Consider the following 19,209-nt stretch of genomic DNA (forward strand, 5'->3'; position numbering starts at 1 on the left):
GGCAGCAGCTCCAGCAGGGGCCCCCAGACATCCCTTTCCCTAGCAGCATCAACCAGCTCTGCCTGGGGAATCTTTAGCCGCTCACAGGCCAGTGCGGAGATGTAGTCCCGCCACCTAGTCCTGGGTCTACCCCGCGGCCTCCTCCCAGCCGGACACGCCTGGAACACCTCCCTAGGGAGGCGCCCAGGAGGCATCCTCACTAGATGCCCGAACCACCTCAACTGGCTCCTTTCAACGCAACAATAGGATAGTTAAAAAGCTCAATTTGAAATACTATATCTGCATTACAAAAGTAAATCAAATGCCAGTTGGTCTCAGGTGGGGGTAGCCTAGTGTGCTATTTTGGACATTTACCCCTTCAAAGTACACTCAGGCTCCGGTGTTTCAAAATACCCGAATAGTGGAAAGTGTTAGGTTATAGGCTACTTGTCATGCTAATCAAAGCCCTTTATAAAGAGCATCTGCTGACTAGCAATACTGTAAGGTAGACTACATGGGAAATGTTATCCCAGTTAAGACACTAATCGGTTAAAAAAAATCTGTCCTGCTTTCTATTTTCTTTTAAAAAATAGAAAGCTGGTGTTTAAAATCACACCATAGACAAGCTACAACAAGTCCTTTAGACACACACTAATAGTGCATGCACAACAATAAAGCAGAAATATGGAAGTTCAATTCAAACAATTACAGGGTTCTCACTCTTGATCATGTTAAAGGTTCTCATAACTCAGCCCTTTCAGATGGCAATGTTATCCGTCTTGGGGAACTGATAGATAGCCTAGCTCATTTTCAGCTAAAGGAAAGTAGGAGGAGAATGTAGAAATAATTTCCCAGGACAACACACGATTTTCCAGGACATTTATACATTTTCTTATTTTCCGTGTGTTTTCAATGACTGGACATTGGTTACCTGTTTTCCAGGACGCGTGGGAACCCTGAATTACTATGACAGGCAACAAAAAGGTAGGTTACGGTTTCAATTTGAAATACATTTTGAACATTTGAAATACATTTTGAAATGATACCTACAGTACAGTATAGGTGTCTCAGTAATTACCCATTATATATTAGGCTATACTTTGCATGTATTTACCAGGTAAATGTTTAGTAATTGGGGGACTATGAAAGGAAGGGTTACCAAAAAAATATTCAGAGTAAGTTAATTTAGCAATAGAAATCCTTAGGCTTAGGGCCAATGGGCCTAGGACATAAACAATAAACTACCAGTGGAATGGTGGGAGCAATAGCGGGAGCATTTCGGATTACTAGCGGACCGCTGTCCTTGACACTAATAATCTGCCAGAGGTCCGCTTGCCATTTGATGTGCAAATGGCCAGGAACCCACCAGCGGATTCGGCCGGAGGTCCGCCAGCTCGTCCATCGGGGACCCGCTGTAGATCTGCTAGTCTTGTGTTATATTCCACCGGAGGTCCGCCAACTCGTCCATCGGGGACCCGCTGTAGGTCCGCTAACCTTGTGTTATCTGGGTTTATCCCTTACCTTTGTCCAGAAACATTTGCAGCAAAATAACTAATATTACAGGAATCATCAGTGTAACTGCTTCCACTGCCACTGATCGCTACCATTAATGTTATGGAAGCTGTTGCTAGTTGTTGTAAACTCATGAGCTAACTGGCTATCCTGCTCTTATTGTGCTGGATTAGCATTGGAACTGATGTGTCCAGGCGACAAGACCCATCTTAATTTATCAGACATTATTACGTCATTTCAATTCACAGCTATTTCAGAGGCATGACTAGTTTCCGTCCTATCAGTCCTGAACATAAACAAGCCAACCACGCACATAAGCCAGGCTGGACCTGGCCTGGTTTCTTTGCATATGCAATTGAATGTTCGCCACGCATAGGGCAATAAATAATCTTGCACTACAGTATTGGTCTTGTTCCATTCCTACAATTTGTTTGGTGTGATCATACATGTTACGGCTCCTCTACCCTAGATAGAGACCAGCTACAGCTTGGGTCGTAACAGCAACATTCTGTCTCAAGTGACCAAATACTTCAGACTAGTAAAATTAACAAACGTAATTATAAAATGGTAAAAATCCTTGAGATAACCCATCCACCACAGTGATATTCCATATTAAAATCATTTCAGTTCAATAGCAGAACACGCATACCTCACTACACAGGTATCTGGGGCCTGGTGTCTGGATATCTGGGCCTATACTGTACAGTAGTTCAATAGTGCTATGGACACATAATAAGGCCACTTAAGAATAAATATCTAGTAGTAATAGGCTATCACAGTCTGACAACAGAAAATCAGGTCACAGAACTTTATTTGAAAAACTGGTTACAGGAAATACATTGAATACGGTCTAATATATGGGATGACATTGTTCCTGTATTAAACACAATTTATCCAAAAAGGAAAAAGAAGAACAAACAGGCTTGAGTGTGAACTACATAAAACAAAAACAGTAATCAAACAATATACAATACTTTACCTTTAAGAAGTAAAGAAAAGTTTTTCTGTGTGTATCAGCTTGAGCAGGATCAGTCAGAATCAATTTATCAGAACCACAGACTTGCAAAACAAAGTCTCAAGTCTCTCTGCCACTTCAACATTCTTTCAAATTCCAGCTGCCTGTAAGGCCACCTTAACAGGTCTTGGAGCATGTGTGAGATACACTACTTGTTCACCTCTACATTACACTGTACCTGGACTACCTAAAAGAGAGACTCCCCCATGGGCCACTGGTAAGAGTTAGTTTTCATTCTAAGCTGAAGTTGTAATCATAGTCTAAGGTTAACACTTCAGCTGGGAGATCCAGTATTTCTGTAGGGATTTCCATGATGGTGGCTGAAGAAGTGTAATCAGGATTCACCTCACTGGGAATTGTCTCTGACCCAACCCTCCTCTCAAGACTCCTTTGGGTCAGTTTGGGGTTGAGATTGAGGCTGGGGGTGCTTGGTTTCAGAGGCTACAGACTCCAATGATTCACTGGGCTTTCAATCATTTGTTCTGCCTTTTACGACTTGCAGCTGGTTTATTGGCAGTGCTGGCGCTGGATGGGGCACGGTTGCTGTAGAAGAAGTCATATAAATCTTGGGCACCTACCACAGCAAGGTTGGACTTCGGTTCTTCTGATTTCCGGATCACATCACTCAGGCATTTGTTCAAGGAAGGAGGGGGAGTGGGCATGACTAGCACTGCTCTGTTCTGCTCACGTTCAGGTACCCCTGGTGGAGCTACATCTGATTTCATCATAGACACAGTCATGGCAGGTTTAGCCTCTCTGGCGTTCACGTCAGAAGGAGAGGAGGAGAGCACTGGATTCACAGATTGATCTGGCTTTTTTAAATGCACTTCCTGGCCACCAAAGGCTTTATATATTATATCTTGGGGCAGCATAAATGGAGATGGGCTTTGTGCAACTGGCAGAGTGGTCACTCTGCCAGTACTGGGTGGCCTGATAGAGAGGAAGGCATTCAGAGGTGTGGGTTTGCTGAACACCCCAAATGACTTTCTCAGAAACATGGTGGGGGGAGGGAGGTTGGGACGTATTCTGCCACGGTTAGACTGGTATGGTAACCATGCATTAGTTCGGGGAATGACAGTCCTGCTTGACAGCTTCCTAGCAATGCTTTTGGCCTTAGCCACAGGATCCTCATCGTTCCCTTCTGATGCCTTTGCCTCCTCTTCACCAGCCAACTTTGCAGGCTCGTTTTCATTTTTCTTCCAACTGAACTTTCCAAAGGCAGGCGGGTCGTTAATCTTCTCAGAAGATGTCTCTGGCTGCTTTGTAGATCCTGGATTCTCTTCCTTTGGATGCTCAGCCTCGTCTTTATTAGATGGCCTATTTTTCCCCTCCTCTTTTTCTGATCTATTCTTTGCCTCCTCTTTCCCATCATATATGGGCTTGGTCTCTTTCCCCTTACTGTATCTAGACCTTTCCTCCTCTTCCTCAATATTCCTCCCACTGTGTTTATACCTCTCTTCAACTCTGACATATCTAGATCTATCCTCTTCCTCTCTGCGATATTTGTACCCATCTTCCTCCTCCCTGTGGCATGGGTATCGCTCCTCCTCCTTGCCATATTTGTATCCCTCAGGCTCCTCCTTCTTGGAGCTTTTGTACTTCTCTGCTCCATCCCTCTTAGTACACAAAGACCTCTCTTCCTCCTCCTTTTTGCTACTTTTCGGCCTCTCCTGCTCCTTCTTACTATAGTTTGTCTTCTCCTCCTCTTTGTTGCTGGGCGTTGCCTTCTCCTCAGCCTTCTGCCCCTCCTCTTTATTTTTCTTATGTGTGGATTTATCCTCCTCCTTTTTGCTGTGTTTAGGTTTTTCCTCTTTTTCTTTGCTGTCTCTGTTTTCATCCTCATGCTTCCGTTTGAGCTCTGAGTAATTCTTTCCACCAAGTCCAGCCTGGCGGTCCAGGTTCCTTCTCTGTTCGTAGAGTGGATTCTCGTACATTTGTTTCTGGTGGAAGGATCATACATAAATTAACAATTCATTAGAGAGACTAAATTGGCATTACATTCAGTTACAGGGATGCAAACTCATCAGGGGTCAAAAAGGTGACAAAGATACTCTCCGGGATGAAATTTTAAATATTGACTTTAAAATTTGGATTTACAGTTTAATTAAGGATGAGGATATAGGGATTTGTCACATGGTCAGTGGGAGGCACTGGCATTTTTATTGTCTCCCGTATCTTTTAAAGTCTATTTTGCATCAGCTATTGGTGTCACTTACTGAAACCTGTAGCACACGAGTTGATAAAATGCTGCAGACTCTCTACTTGTGGCATTCATTCACAGCTGAATAGGCATGTGAGCCCTTACTACTTACCATAGTTGATATATTTAACACATATAAAGCATTTAGCATGTGCTTCTGTCATATGTCAAACTTCTTAAAGAAATCTGACAATGCTTAAGCAATGGGTTAAGGAGGTACTTTCCATGATTCCATTTGAAAAGTTGAGATATACAGTAGTGGCCCCTTAGATTAGATTAGTAATTAGTTGATTGGAGCCCACCTGTGGTAAATACATTGATAGGACATGATTTGGAAAGGCATCCACTCGTCTACTGTACTGTATGTTAAGTAGTAATAACCCATATTGACAGTGCATGTGAGCGCCAAAACCAAGCCATGAAGTCGAAGAAATTGTCCATAGACCTATGAGACATCTGGTACAAAAAATTCTGCAGCATTGATGGTCCCAAAGAACATAGTGGCCTCCATCATTCTTAAATGGAAGAAGTTTGGAACCACCAGGGCCCTTCCTAGAAATGGCTGCCTGGCCAAACTGAATAATCAGGGGAGAAGGGCCTTGGTCAGGGAGGATACATAAGTCACAATATGATACGTATCACGATACATTGCGATACAATATGATGCATATTGCAATACATTGCGATAACAGTTACTCTACATAATTTACTTAAAATGTAAAAATACAGCTGTAAACAACTCCATCCCCCACTCCCTGGAGGTGATCCTGGGGGAAAATCCATTTAAAACATAAACCTAAATCCATTTCAAACATGAATAATGTATATATGACTGAATTATCCTCAATGTTCTTTATCTTTATCTATTCCGACTTGTAATGTATTTCTGTATATTTCCCTTGTGCAAAAAACTGTATCGATACCGTACCGCAGAAAATCAATACAGTATCGTAGTAACAAATATCACAATGTATTGCTGTATCAATTTTATTGCACAGCCCTACCAAGAACCCACTGGTCACTCTGACAGAGCTCCAGCGTTCCTCTGTGGAGATGGGAGAACCTTCCAGAAGGACAACCCTCTCTGCAGCATTCCACCAATCAGGCCTTTATGGTAGAGTGGCCAGACGGAAGCCTCTCCTCAGTAAAAAGGCACGGCAGCCCGCTTGGAATTTGCCAAAAGGCACTTGAAGGACTCTCAGACCATGAGAAACAAGATTCTCTGATCTGATGAAACCAAGATTGAACTCTTTGGCCTGAATGCCAAGCGTCATGTCTGGAGGAAACCAGGCACCGCTCATCACCTGGCCAGTACCCTCCCTACAGTGAAGCATGGTGGTGGCAGCATCATGCTGTGGGGATGTTTTTCAGGGGCAGAAACAAGAAGACTAGTCAGGATCAAGGGAAAGATGAATGCATCAATGTACAGAGAGCCTACTCCAGAGCGCTCTGGACCTCAGACTGGGGGCGAGGGTTCACCTTCCAACAGGACAACAACCCTGTGACAATGAAGGAGTGGCTTTGGGACAAGTGAATGTCCTTGAGTGTCCTAGTCAGAGCCCAGACTTGAACCTGATTGACCATCTCTGGAAAGACCTGAAAACAGCTGTGCAGCGGCACGCCATCTATCCTGACAGAGCTTGAGAGGATATACAGAGAAGAATGGGAGAAATACCCCAGATACAGGTGTGCCAAGCTTGTAGCGTCATACCCAATAAAACTCAAGGCTGTAATCGCTGCCTCAACAAAGTACTGAGAAAAGGGTGTGACTACCTACAGTATGTACATGTGATATTTAAAAAAATATATATAATTTTTTTTTTTTATACATTTGTATTGTCATTATGGGGTATTGTGTGTAGATTGATGAGGAAGAAAAATGAATTTAATCCATTTTGGAATAAGGCTGTAACATAACAAAATGTGGAAAAAGAGGTGTGAGTACTTTCTGGATGCACTGTAGTAAATTATAAAAATTCATAGATAATTACCTAAAGCAAGATATAAACCTTAATACCAAATATGCACAAGAAATGTCACTCTCGCAACTCAGTACCTGGTATTTCACATTATGAGTGTGACTTGTGACATGTTCCTCAGCGCAGATTGCATCACCATAGAACTCCTCACACATCAGGCAGTAAAATCCCCTCACAGGCAGCAGGAATTCAGATCCTAAAGAGAGAAAAAAACAGTGAAACTGGTCAAATCAACTGATAGCAACTGAGAACAGTCATTAATGTTTACCTTTACATTGCTTTCCATAGAGAGTACCTGTAGTAAGGGGAGAAGGTTAATAAACTTAACTCTATTCCCTTATAACAATAACATTATGTAATCACATAAATAAAATGTAATGAAAATATGAAATTATGAAGTCTTTGGCAACTGGCAATGTAGATGCAAATGAATCCCTCAGCGCATGTGAAACATTCTGTTTCTTACTTCTTCTGCATTGTTTTGTTTTCAGTGACTGAATACTGTTGCAGTGTTCCAGCAGTGAACAGAACCTAGAAGTAGAAGATGGCTAACAACGTTTAACAGTACAATTAGTATTTTTAGAATAGGAAAGAATAAAATATTAATTTCTGTTTACCTTTAGAAGGCTTAACCATTTTCTTTCCTGATGAGTGATTCTTTTCATTTTCTGTGGAACTTGAAGCCCAAGGTCTGCTATACGGGTCCTGTGTCTGTGAAGTGCCAAAACAAGACAATAACTGTGCAGCTGAAATGATCAATGTTACATTCAGTCTAGCACTTCTCACAATCATTACAATACTTGTAAATAACTGTGTTCGACATCATAAAACAAAATACTTTTGGTCCACAATCCTTGCCTGGACTAGCCTGGTAAAACAGACTCATCACAATTTTGTTTTTATATTTTCAGTATGAGTCTGGACTTTCAGCCGCCCAGAGCGATTTGAATTTCCCCAGAAAATGGGGCACCATCAGGAGAGCACATTTTAACAGATGTTCCGGCCCCAGTCCCTGATTGGTTCCCGTAGATGATGATGCGAAACACAGGAGTACGGCTAGTAGTAGAACAGTAATGGCAGCTCCCGTAGAAACAAGCAGCAATGTTAACGTTAGATGAATAAACATAGCTAGTATATTTTTTTATCAAGGTTGTTGTACATGATAATCAATGGTACAGTTAGATACGATATCGTGCCAGCCCTATGTAGCACATATAAACAAGGGAAGAGATTGAATCATGTCGGTACAAAGTGTGAGAATATCATCCCAAAGAGCACACTGACCTTTCTGTGTGACTTGCTGTGCAAGTGTGTGAAAAAATCAAACATGGAACCAGAGGTGACATTACAGTGTTGGCACCAATGATTCCCCGCATCATAGTATTCAAACGGGTCGATGGGCATCACTGGAGTCGGGGCACTGGGTGGGACATTCTGCTGTTTGTCTGGAGATGCTGTTGATGATGATGCCATCTAATTAGGAACACAAGTTGAAAGGGTCAGCAAAACTGTTAAACCAACACTTAAAGCTGCAATAACTTTTTTTCACATTTTGTCAAAACGAATTAAAACCAGCTGATATCAGATTGTTTCATTGAGCCATAGCGTCCTAATACCGCCCAACTTCAATGACTCACCCCCACCAGTCGCCACATCTTATTCCAGTATTTCTGGAGTGTTGTAAAATTCCGGCCCGTAACTTTGCTCCGCCCTCATGCCTTACACGTACAGATTGTACGTTTCAGGCCTTTCGTTTGTAAACAAATCTCTTACTGCCATCTAGCGGTAGGAAATCGCTTATTGCCGCTTTAACAGAAACAGTTAAGAATGAAGTGTTGTTAAAGCTCCATTGTGTAAGTCTACAAGAGAACATGGACCCCTTTTTAAATCTGATTTAATAACAAAACTGACAACTGACAACACTGAAAGTATGACAATTTCATATCACAATTATAGTGACCAAAATTATCATGGTTATCAGTTTTGTGGTATTGTTAAAATGTGCTGAGTATGTAAACAAAACAAAAAAGTACTGATACACACTGAAATTTCACCAAGTTTTATACTGAAAACCAGAAACCACAGATAAAATTAGCAGCACCATGGACTAGGACACTAGGACTCAATTTGAAATGGTATCATGTCCTTTGCGATGTTATATGAAAGGGCTGCAGTGAGGTCTTGAGCATTTTTTATGGCTGCAAAAGCAGCCTGTCGTTTAAATGCTTGCTCGAGTGTCTGTGTCACTGTAGATGAGGACAAGCGACCAGTAGCATCACTGGGTTTGCCTGCTGCACTCCCACTCTGTAAACAAGGGAATAGAAAATGTATCATTATTATTATTGTGTTGTTACATTATTAATATTATATTATTCACACACACAAAAACAATCATCAGTGTTGCATTTTTAGCATATGCAATGACCATGTGCACAATTTACATAAATACAAATGTGTTACGGCTCCAGGTTCCTTGCCTCTACCATCCACCAGAGTGACGACCTGTTGTCGTCATTGCACGTGACCTAGTTTTCCAGGAAGTAAGAAATTATATACTTTGATGTAAGACTTCAACAAAAGTAGAATTTTGTAATTTTTTTGCCATACATTGTTGAATAGGTGAACACTATGACCAATTATGTGAACCAAAATGGGGCAGAATGCTTTTTTCATTTCAGTGCGACTTGCAATGAGTCCAGCAATTGGCATAAATACAAAGGAGTTGTATAGGAGTCTATAGTGTTTCTCCTGTGGGAACACTTTTAACCAATTCAATGTCTGACAGATTTATAAATGAACAAAATATGTTAGTTGTGTGATTAAACTACGTACTGTAATGTGTTACTGTGTGCAATGGGCGAATAGTCTGCAGACACAATGCATACAGCGACAGAACGTGCAGTTTTTATAAGAGTGGGTTACACAGAAAGCTTTGTTTACATGATTGACAAGCTATTAGCAAGGTAGACAGACAAACCATGACATTTTCCCCCATTTGAGGTCCCCACATCATGCACTGAGCAAAAAGTAAACTTACCTTGCTTTCGCTATAAAGTAGTGGGTGGTGGTCGTGAAGATGACTCGTACAATTTCAAGTGTTAATTCTGGACCCTGAAGCGTGGTAATCAAACATGGTTTTAATGAAAATCAAAATTGAAACGGTAATACTGTACTAACCGTCTGGAACTGCTCTGCTCACATAGCTCACCTCTCAAAAAAAAGAGAGAACTTGAAAAATTGTAGGCCATCAGATCAAATGTTTGAGAAGCTTCTCCTCTTGGGGTAGGCCTACTACATTGGTCTGAAGGCTAGGAACCCTTACCAGAGATAAGGTAGCCTTGGAGTTATTAACCCATTAAAGGTTGGGTACCCTTTGTCAAGTACTACACATAGGGGTTAAACTGGGATTTGTTATTAGAGGGGGCCCTGTGTTAGCAGGGTTGGCAGGGGTGCGCATAGTAATGTATGTAATAGTTAATGATCTATCTTTGAAATTAAAGCATTCTTGAGTAAATAAAATTCCAACACTTTGCTTCTCAACCTTATGCTGTGCTGTTTCACCCTGGGTTCCATCACTGTCAAACTACTGCTGGGTTTGGTGACTCAATCGTAGAATATAAAAAAAACACTACAATTATTTAACTAGCTAAAATAATAACTTCTCCATTCTTTAAGCATCTGTACGTTCTCATTTTAACTCCAACCTGTCTCATTTCTGTTTTAGCTTTTAAAATAATGTAACTTAAGAAATGAAAGGAAATAATACATTTCTGCATTGCCTGAGTAGGAGCAAAACATAATTTAGCCAGCTTGCTAATGGTAAATTCTACCTAGGAAATGTAGCAAGCTGATGTGGCTGATCTGATAGCTTGTCATGTTAGCACTAGGTGGCTTGATTTAGCTAATGTATATCTACAGTAGCTGGCTAACATTAGTTAACTTGATAGCTTGCCAGCGATTCCTGGCAGACTATAATCTTGGTGTTGTTGGAGAAAACAATGTTTAATCAGAATATCAAACTCCAAGATATACTCCCCCATAAAATAATCTGAGGGCTCCCCCATGCCATGAGTTTACAGCACCTCTAATCTGACACCTGACTGACTGACAAGCGGAACCAAAGTGAAGAGTATCCAGGCCAGTGAAAGTGATAACGCAATATGATTTTAAACATAAAATCACGCGATATGATTTTAAACATAAAATCACGCAATATGATTTTAAACTTAAAATCATAAATAAAAAGTAACAAAAATGAATTGTGATTTATTTTAATGGTGGACATGAAATAGCTGCATTCTTTTAACAATAAAGACAGAGAAAAAATGTACAAATAAATAAAATGTTTATGATAGATGTTTCACGGTTGATCTCCAGCTGATGATGTTTGGGAACCTGTGCCGGAGCTGAGCCCCAGATAGCCCCAGCCCAATTTAACCCCTTATTACACAATAATAATAATAATAATAATAATAGTAGAAATAATAATAATAATATACTATAGCATGTGCAATTGCAAGTATTGCAAGTATTGCAAAAAAAAGCAAAAGTTACTTTCCCCAGTTACTTTTTATATGCAGTAATCAGTAAAGTAACTCAGTTACTTTTGAAAGAAGTAACAAGTTACTGTAACTAGATACTAATTTTCAGCAACTTGCTCAACACTGATAATGGGTAAGTCATAAATGAGGCTCTATGTCCCAAAATTCTGAACTACCCCTTTAAACACATCATTTTACCAATTAATGAAAACACAACCAAACTCAACTCAGCCTTTGATAGATTAAGCTATGATCAGATTACATGAAGCTAATTTAACTAGCTAAAATAATTACTTCTACATAAAACTGGATCGGGAGAGAAGGCCAATGCTCAGACCTTTTGGAAACCTGCTCCACTCTCCGTTCAAAATCCACCTGCTCCACTCGCTGCTCACATGCTTGGTCTAAGAAATATTATGGTCATGAGCTTCACTTTTCTTCTTTCAGTTATAGAGCACCAATGGCCTCACCACTGCTATGGACTGTAGCTATCTTTGCATCTTTGAAAAAAGCAGTTTGCAATTGTTTGAACATGCTTTACACAATTTTTCATGACTGCCCTAATATAGACTACAGCTTTCTGGGACTTCCTTGGAGCTAGTGAGCACACCTATAAGTTACTATTTACACAATGCAACTTTTGAGAGGGTACAAACACTCAGATCTTGAATTGTTGAAGTTTTCAAAAACACTTACCATGCCACTTAGCTGTTCTGTGTTCCAGCCTTGAGGAGGTTACTCAATGGCTCAGTCCAATGGTTGAGTCCAAATACCCTAGCCGAAAGCATACTTTTTGCCAGAACATCAACGGACACCAGTGACCACTCGGTGAGTTAATGGTCTTTGAAAACAAGAGTTTATGGTGTTTTTGAGGGATTTTGTATATGCACCTATTATCCATTGCCTGTGTTAGCGGCCAATTCAACACAGTGCACTATAAGTTCCTATTCAAGCAGTGTGAAACAACTAAATGAAATGCAGCTCAAACTAAGGATGCCCCTACTATATCGCTAGCTTCCATGCAACTAGCTATTACAGTAGTACTAGTAGACTAGGTAGTAGCTAGCTGCTGTGCTGGCTCACTTGACTGGCTAGCTAACCAATTGGGTCCATCAAGTCTAGCTTCAGCATGCTAACTGTAACATATATATATATATATAACGTTAACGTTAGCTAGCAAACAGTTAATGTAGTACTATATAAAACTGCTTTAGCTCGAAAGGTCCCTATACAGCATATTATCTAGATAGTTACCTAGCCACTAGCTATGGGTTGATGCTAGAATGTATCATCCGGAGGGAGGAGGGCCGGGAACTCCGCTACATGTCATCAAATGCTCACAGCAGAATTGTTTGGCAGCCAGGAAGAACGCGGGCAGCGAGCATTGAGTAATTCCCAAGCGGCGGTATTGCGATATGAGGAGCCAGCCCACTCAGCGCCGTCCGAGTAGCTCCACTCCTGGTCCAATTTTGTAAATCAGCCTGACCCCTGTGTCCACGTCTGACCCAGTAGCTGCCTAGTGCCATGATTGGATGATGATATTTGACAGTAAGTCTAGTCATCTGCAAGACAACAGACAACGGGCAGTCCACAAGCCAAGTCCAATGTCCAAAGTAGCTGTCTCTGTCGCTGTGATTTCACTGACCTCTTCATCTGAACACTCACCTCTATCTGGAACCCATTGCGGTTTGTCTAACGAAACAGAGGACCCCAGTGGTGGCCTACCATGTGTTTTTAAGGCTACTTTCACTGTTATTTGTCCACTGTACTGCTATATATATATATACTTTTTTCTTTTTTTTATCAATAAAACATTTATTACATACAGTATATTGTTGGTGCTCCTTACATTTTGGTAGGTGCTCCTAATTTTTTGTTGGTGCTCCTAACTTTTTGAAATTGGGAGCAGCAGTGCTACCAAATAAAAGTAAATGTTTAGCCCTGAAATAATAAGCCACGTGTCAACAAAATACCATTTTCGATGCCTTCTAGACTAAAATAAAAATTAATGAGAACGCCATTTGGCATCTCAAGAGACAATTATCAGAGAAAGGCACATCTGAAAATGTTGTCTGAGACATCAGAAACTGATAACTACCATATCTATGCTGCTATTGATTGGATGGCAGTACTGTAGCTGTTGAGGGATACCACAGCTGCTACCCCATGAATAGGTAACCAGTATGGATTTACATACATGTGGATGACACAATTTGAAGAATTAGTTTGGGCACCCCATCATTGACCACTGATAGCAATGCATGCTTTGTAAGATGAGGTAAGTAGGCCTATGCTATGTACATTTTTGCCTTAAAAGGATCCTTCACTGACATCAAATATTATTTTACATTTACCTTAAGTGCAATCATATTCATAACTTAAATATTGCACAAACAAGCCAATTTAACTGTCATCTTAACTATAAAGACATAATAAATCAAATGATCACCTATCTGTTGAATTGACATTTAACCATATAAATCAATAGTTAACAGAATAGTGAGTTTTACCAGTACTTCAGCTCGGTTGTGTGTGGAGTTGCATATGGAATTCTACCTTAGAGGAGGTGGACTTGACCACTGGTGACATCTCTGAGCTGCGGCCTTGCTCCTGCTTCTCTTTCTCTGTAGATGGTGGCTGTTCCAGTTCTCCTGAGGCCCTGCTAACTTTCCATGATTTGTCAGATGCACTCAGTTCCAAAATGATAGCCACTTTATCAATCTCTGAGCGTTTCTTCTCTGCTGCCTCGTGCTCTTTACGTAGGACGGAGATCTGGGACATCACCTCCTCTTGCAGTCGACTGATCTCTGTCAGTAAAGGGTCTTTGTGGCCGACTTTCTCACAGCGTTTTGTCTGGAGAAACTCTCCTACAGGAAAAACAAGCCCCATTTTTGTTTACTGTATTTATGACATGTTTTATGTACAGCTACAATGACAGAATTACCTCTCAGGGATTATTTCTTATATAGGATTTTCATTCCACCTTGAATAAATAAATATATATCCAACTTCAAATATGAAGAAAACAGCTGTCTTATTACTAACAAACTTTAAAGGATTGTCAAGGCCTTAGGGAACCATGTATGAAAAACATTTGGGTGTGTGAGGGGATAGACATACCTTGCTGTTTTCTAAGTGTCTCCAGTTTTTTCATGAGATGCTCTTTCTTCTTCATACGAATGTCTCTCTCTTTTCTTAATTTTTCTCGTTCCTCAAGCACCTGGTAATTCCATAAATGTTGAATGCAAGTAAGGCTAAACGTTATAAAAAAGATGACAATATAGAGAACTTTGGTACTTTACCTTTTGTTTTTGACTTTCATAGATTTTCTCTGCTGAACCTCTCCTCTCATGGCTGCTGTCTGCTCTAGAGCTTGCCCTTCCATTACCTGGAGAAGACAAAGGGGTAAATATCATAAATCAATGATTTTTTTTTTTTTAAAGTTGTTTTATTAATAGAAATCTGAAATTTATAAAACATTAACCTGGCCAACACAAATCATTGCATACCCTATACTCAAGGAAATTAGATCTCACCCTTCACATCAAACTCTGTGTTAAGGTACTGACGATCATATGGAGAGGCTGGGACATTCTGGAAATCTTCATTAGGAGACTGAGGTGGTACGCCCATGGATGGAGGCGGGTACATTGGCCACTGTTGAGGCATGTAAGGCATGTAGTTCCCATACTGCCCGTATCCAGGAGGTAGATAGTTTGGAGCTACCAGACCATGTGGCTGGGCTTGAGGGTAGGCAGGCATGGAAAGAGCTGGGTGCCCTGCTGGTGCTTGTGGATCAGCAGATTGAGACATGACATGCCCCGGCACTGGTACCCTCCTATCGCTGGCCTCAGTCTTCACCTCTCTGGAGCTTTTAGACTTCACATGGACACTTCGTCTGTCAGACAGGGATGACTTGTTACGTTTTTTATGTTCAGGGCTGCTGCTCCTACTTCGGCTCCTGCTCTGACTGCTGTTGCTACCAGAGCTTCTGCTCCGAGTGAAACTGTGACTCCTGTGTCCACGGCCATGTCTGCTGCTGCCTGAACTGCCTGGAGAGTCGCGTCGGCTTCCCTTTCCAGGGCGACGGGTGTGGGTCTTTGGAGATGGCTTGTTCTCATTCAACCGCTCCCGAGTTTTGGCAGCCATCTTGCTGATTTCAGTTACCCCAAGGTTCAGCCCAATGGTTTTGAGTAAGTCCTGGATCTTCTCATATTCCTCCACTTCAAGCCTCTCCTTCTCATCCAGTGGGCCAGTCCCTGGTGGGTAGTCAAGTTTAGGAGTTTCAGCTTTGATATTTCGGTCAGGGGTGATAGAAGCACTGCCGTGATACCTCATATCCACCTGCTGCTGATGGCCCCTGGGTGTGTGTTCTCCACTACCAGCATGGCCCAGTGGGTGTGGTGGAGCCACAACTGGGGCACCATATGCTTTTTTCAACACTTCATAATGGGGTGTGAAGTCATAGGGCGCTGCCTCTGTATCGCCATAGAATTCTGACAGACTGTGCTGACGGGGGACTTCAGTCGGGGCCCTGGATCTCTCCGGTGGCTCATCCTCATCTCCATAGAGGAACTTCTCCTCATCCTCAATGTCTGTCTGTTGCCTGTTGTCCTCCTGTTGCCCAGCCGCTCCTCCCAGAAGGCCAAGGATCCCAGAGAGGTCTGCAGGGTTGAGACCAGCTCTCTGGGCCATGTGTGGGTCCTTCCTCAGCTCACTCAGCATGGAGGTCAACATGTCGGGTTCCATTCCTTTAACCGTAGTTAGGAAGTGCTCAGCTTCTCTGGACACATTGGCACTCTCTACAGGACCTCTTGGAGAATCAATGTTCTGTAAGGTAAAAATGCAGGATTGTTCAACAATGGTGTAACACATATTCGGACTGAGCTGTTCCAACGGGCAGTGTTGGGCAGTAACGCGTTACAGTAATAATATTACTTTTCCCAGTAACGAGGGGTGTAGCAAGTTACTAATCACATTTCAGTAATAATATTACATTACATCTTATGTTCTCACTTTCAGCTATTATGTTCTCACTTTCAGCTACTAAGTTATTTAAGAGGTTGTTGAAAGATAGAAAGGATATAACATGTCCAAAGGTCCATATTAAGCAGGAAGGCAAATAGCATTGCCTATTCAGTTGAATTGTATGTAGGCCCTCAGTTTTGATTTGTTGTTTCACTTTCAGCTTTAAATAAATAACAGGTGTTTAAAGGTTGTGCCTCGTCATCTCAGATTCACACAGGGGTGTACTGGGAAAGTAATATATTGCATAAGTAACTAGTTACTTTTGGATGGGAGCAATAAGTAAAGTAACGATATTACTTTTAAAAATGGTAATGAGTTATAACTAATATATTACATTTTTTGAGTAACGAGCCCAACACTGTCAACGGGGACTTCAATTAAACCATACTGTGAACCAAAGTTCCACAGGCCACAATGAGAAAATGCTGTATACAAACATTAGAAGCACAAATATGAAAAAATGCCATACACTTTCTCCTGTAAAAGCTCATAAATAAATAAAATAAATAAATGTGTTGCAGTTCAGTTGAATACCATTTTCCTACTTTCCTTACACTATTTCAGGCCAAACCCGAGATATGTACTGAACTTTGGGTTGGGAAAATTGTCCCACCACTATTCAACAATTAAGCCCATCAGACATTGCCCACATAAATGAAGATTAAAAAAATTGACATATGATATGATATACCTCCTTACCAATAAAGGAGATTCCTCAGAGTCAGGGCGCTTCTTCAGGATGGACTTGGTGGGCATGTTGAGCATCTGCTCAATCTCTTTATGGCGCCGTGCCCTCTCCAACTCCTTGGACTTATCAGTCTTCTTGGGCACACTGGGGCTCCTGCTACTGGTGCTGCTGGTACTGACGCTGTGGGTCCTACTCCTTCCTCTGCTCTGGGCCCGGCCACGGCTCTGCTCAGGGCTCCTGCTTCTGGACCTGCTGCGAGGCCTGCTCTTGCTCTTTGCACGGCTCCCGGCCCTGCTTCGATCAGGGCTTCTGCTGCGGCTTCGTGGACGGCTCCTCCCTCTGCTGGGACTCCGCCTCCTTGGTCCAAGGTCGTCTGGCCCATCATCATCAGCATGTCTTGGTGGATAGTCTCTGAAGGAAGAATACCATGGTTGAATTGGATGAAAAAAAGTTACTAAAAACATGTTATAGAATGGAGGTCTGCACATCACACAAAGTACTTTAATGTGCTCGATAAATTTGAGAAGCATTTACAGCACCTGTTATGAGGGACTGGATTCAGAGAGGGACCAGGTCCAGGTCTAGTCCGCTCATTGCCCACAGTGATATCCAGACTGTGGTCTGTGGGGATCCCACCACGGGGAAGTGATGGGGATCTCTGCAGTGCAGACATGAAGTGTTTCATCAGTAAGGTGAGAGACTAGCATGCCTTTATACCCATCTCATTCCTGTTCTGGACAGACCATTTCTGTGTTGTGTGTGTAGCTTTAAAGCAAATGAGCTGCTGCTCCCCATCCCCACTTCATGCCTCCAGAGGTTCAAACAATGCAGCAGGACATTCAGTTCTATGGTTCTATGTTCAAGCCCCGGGTGATGCAGAATAATTACATGCTAATACCTACTCAGGCATAATGTTTGGATTTCAGACATGATTTGAAAGATATTTTTAATCTAAGTAGTTTTAAATAATTAGGATCCGGGCAGAGACCCTCATGTATTTGTCATTTGTCTCCCCCTTCCTCTTCCTCCTCCTCCTCAAAACGCCCAGCCCCGACCCAGGGCTGCACAACAGCTATTACTATTATTATTTGTATTATTTTAACTTTACACGCGCATGTCATGTGCATTACACGAGGAAGCATACTGCATTACATGGGCATATGTTATGATTGGATTGGAGGAAAATCAGAATCGTAAACTAGTGAGCTAAAACCCAACGCTAACGTTACTTACATCTCTCGGAGGGCCAGTGCCTGTATGTCTGTCACTTCCTGGACCGGGAGATGGGTACCGAGACCGTCTGTACGGGTCTGGCAGCCCGTACTCCTGGTAACCGTGGTGGGGAGGCTGGGGTAGACCACTCTCTTCTTGGAAAGGAGGCCGAGTATAAGGTTGTCCAGGCCCAGGGTGGGAAGCATGAGGCGGGGGACCACGGCCATCGTAGGGCGGAGGATACTCTCCTCGAGGTGGAGGCCGACCTCCGTACATTTTCACTTAGTCAGCTACTAGCAGGCCAGCTAGCTATAGTAGAATTCAACGAGATGACAAATTACAGCACGTAGTACATGCTCGTAATGTTGCAAGTATGTAGATGGCTAATTCAAATCAATTCACATTAGACTAGACTGGTGTCTTCTACCATGGTTTGCCGTAGCATTGTGTTCCTGGTTCCTAGCCTCTTCAACAACGAAGCTTCTTCATGGAATTTCAAAATAAAGGTCACGCAGAACACATTTTTTTTTTTTTTTCTGCCGATTTATACCTTGTTGAAAAATGCTACCGTAGCAGGAATTGATGGCAAAGAGCATCATTTGATAGACGATTTTGGTCTACCAAAATATGCTACCCCTAAAATCTTACACAAAGATGTTATAATAGAGTATTTAAGTATACTCCCTATATTTTTACAGTAGCCCTATAGGCTACATGGAGCGAGTAGTGGTGAAATATAAAAGTATTTTGTAGTGGGAGCATTGATGAGGTTTGGTCGACTGAAATAGAAGGTCTCTGAAATCTTATAGATGTATTTTGCGTTGAGTATTGTCGCCTGGGACCGTCTTGTCCATATCCCGATATGGCTGTGATGTGATTCTGTGTAGCCTATATACAGTACACTGACCGCACTCCATTTTGTATATTGTTTTTTATTTTTGCATTTGTATTTTGTACTGCGTCCTGTCTTTGCACTGTCCTGTCTCGTCCCTGCACCTTGTCCACTGTTGTATCCATGTTGTGCACCAAATGACTGAAACAAATTCCTAGTATGT

At 41.9% G+C, this 19,209-nt stretch overlaps 1 protein-coding gene across 1 annotated transcript; it reads right to left on the bottom strand.

The window, feature by feature from the left end:
* Nucleotides 1-2,345: 2,345 nt before the first annotated feature.
* LOC311325815 (zinc finger protein 318-like) lies at nt 2,346-18,579 on the bottom strand. The gene is made up of 11 exons (XM_084458606.1): nt 18,176-18,579; nt 17,482-17,600; nt 16,954-17,353; nt 14,763-16,056; nt 14,529-14,614; nt 14,347-14,446; nt 13,783-14,093; nt 7,970-8,158; nt 7,303-7,396; nt 6,763-6,881; nt 2,346-4,446 (listed from the first exon to the last, which is right to left on the bottom strand). The coding sequence occupies exons 1-11, from the start codon at nt 18,428-18,430 to the stop codon at nt 2,980-2,982; spliced, it is 4,434 nt and encodes a 1,477-aa protein (XP_084314732.1). The 5' UTR covers nt 18,431-18,579; the 3' UTR covers nt 2,346-2,979.
* Nucleotides 18,580-19,209: the final 630 nt, after the last annotated feature.

Source organism: Borostomias antarcticus (assembly GCF_949987555.1).
Source record: "Borostomias antarcticus genome assembly, chromosome: 25".
Lineage (NCBI taxonomy): Eukaryota > Metazoa > Chordata > Actinopteri > Stomiiformes > Stomiidae > Borostomias > Borostomias antarcticus.

What these genes read in the sequence shown, in the direction of transcription:
- LOC311325815 (XM_084458606.1), bottom strand. Translation starts at nt 18,430, where the DNA reads ATGTACGGAGGTCGGCCTCCACCTCGAGGAGAGTATCCTCCGCCCTAC. An exon ending in TCAAGTCCACCTCCTCTAAG is followed by an intron (nt 8,159 to 13,782) that starts GTAGAATTCCAT and finishes GTTCCTAATTAG; the next exon opens with ATGGCATCATCATCAACAGC. An exon ending in CTCATAATGTGAAATACCAG is followed by an intron (nt 4,447 to 6,762) that starts GTACTGAGTTGC and finishes TCCTTCCACCAG; the next exon opens with AAACAAATGTACGAGAATCC.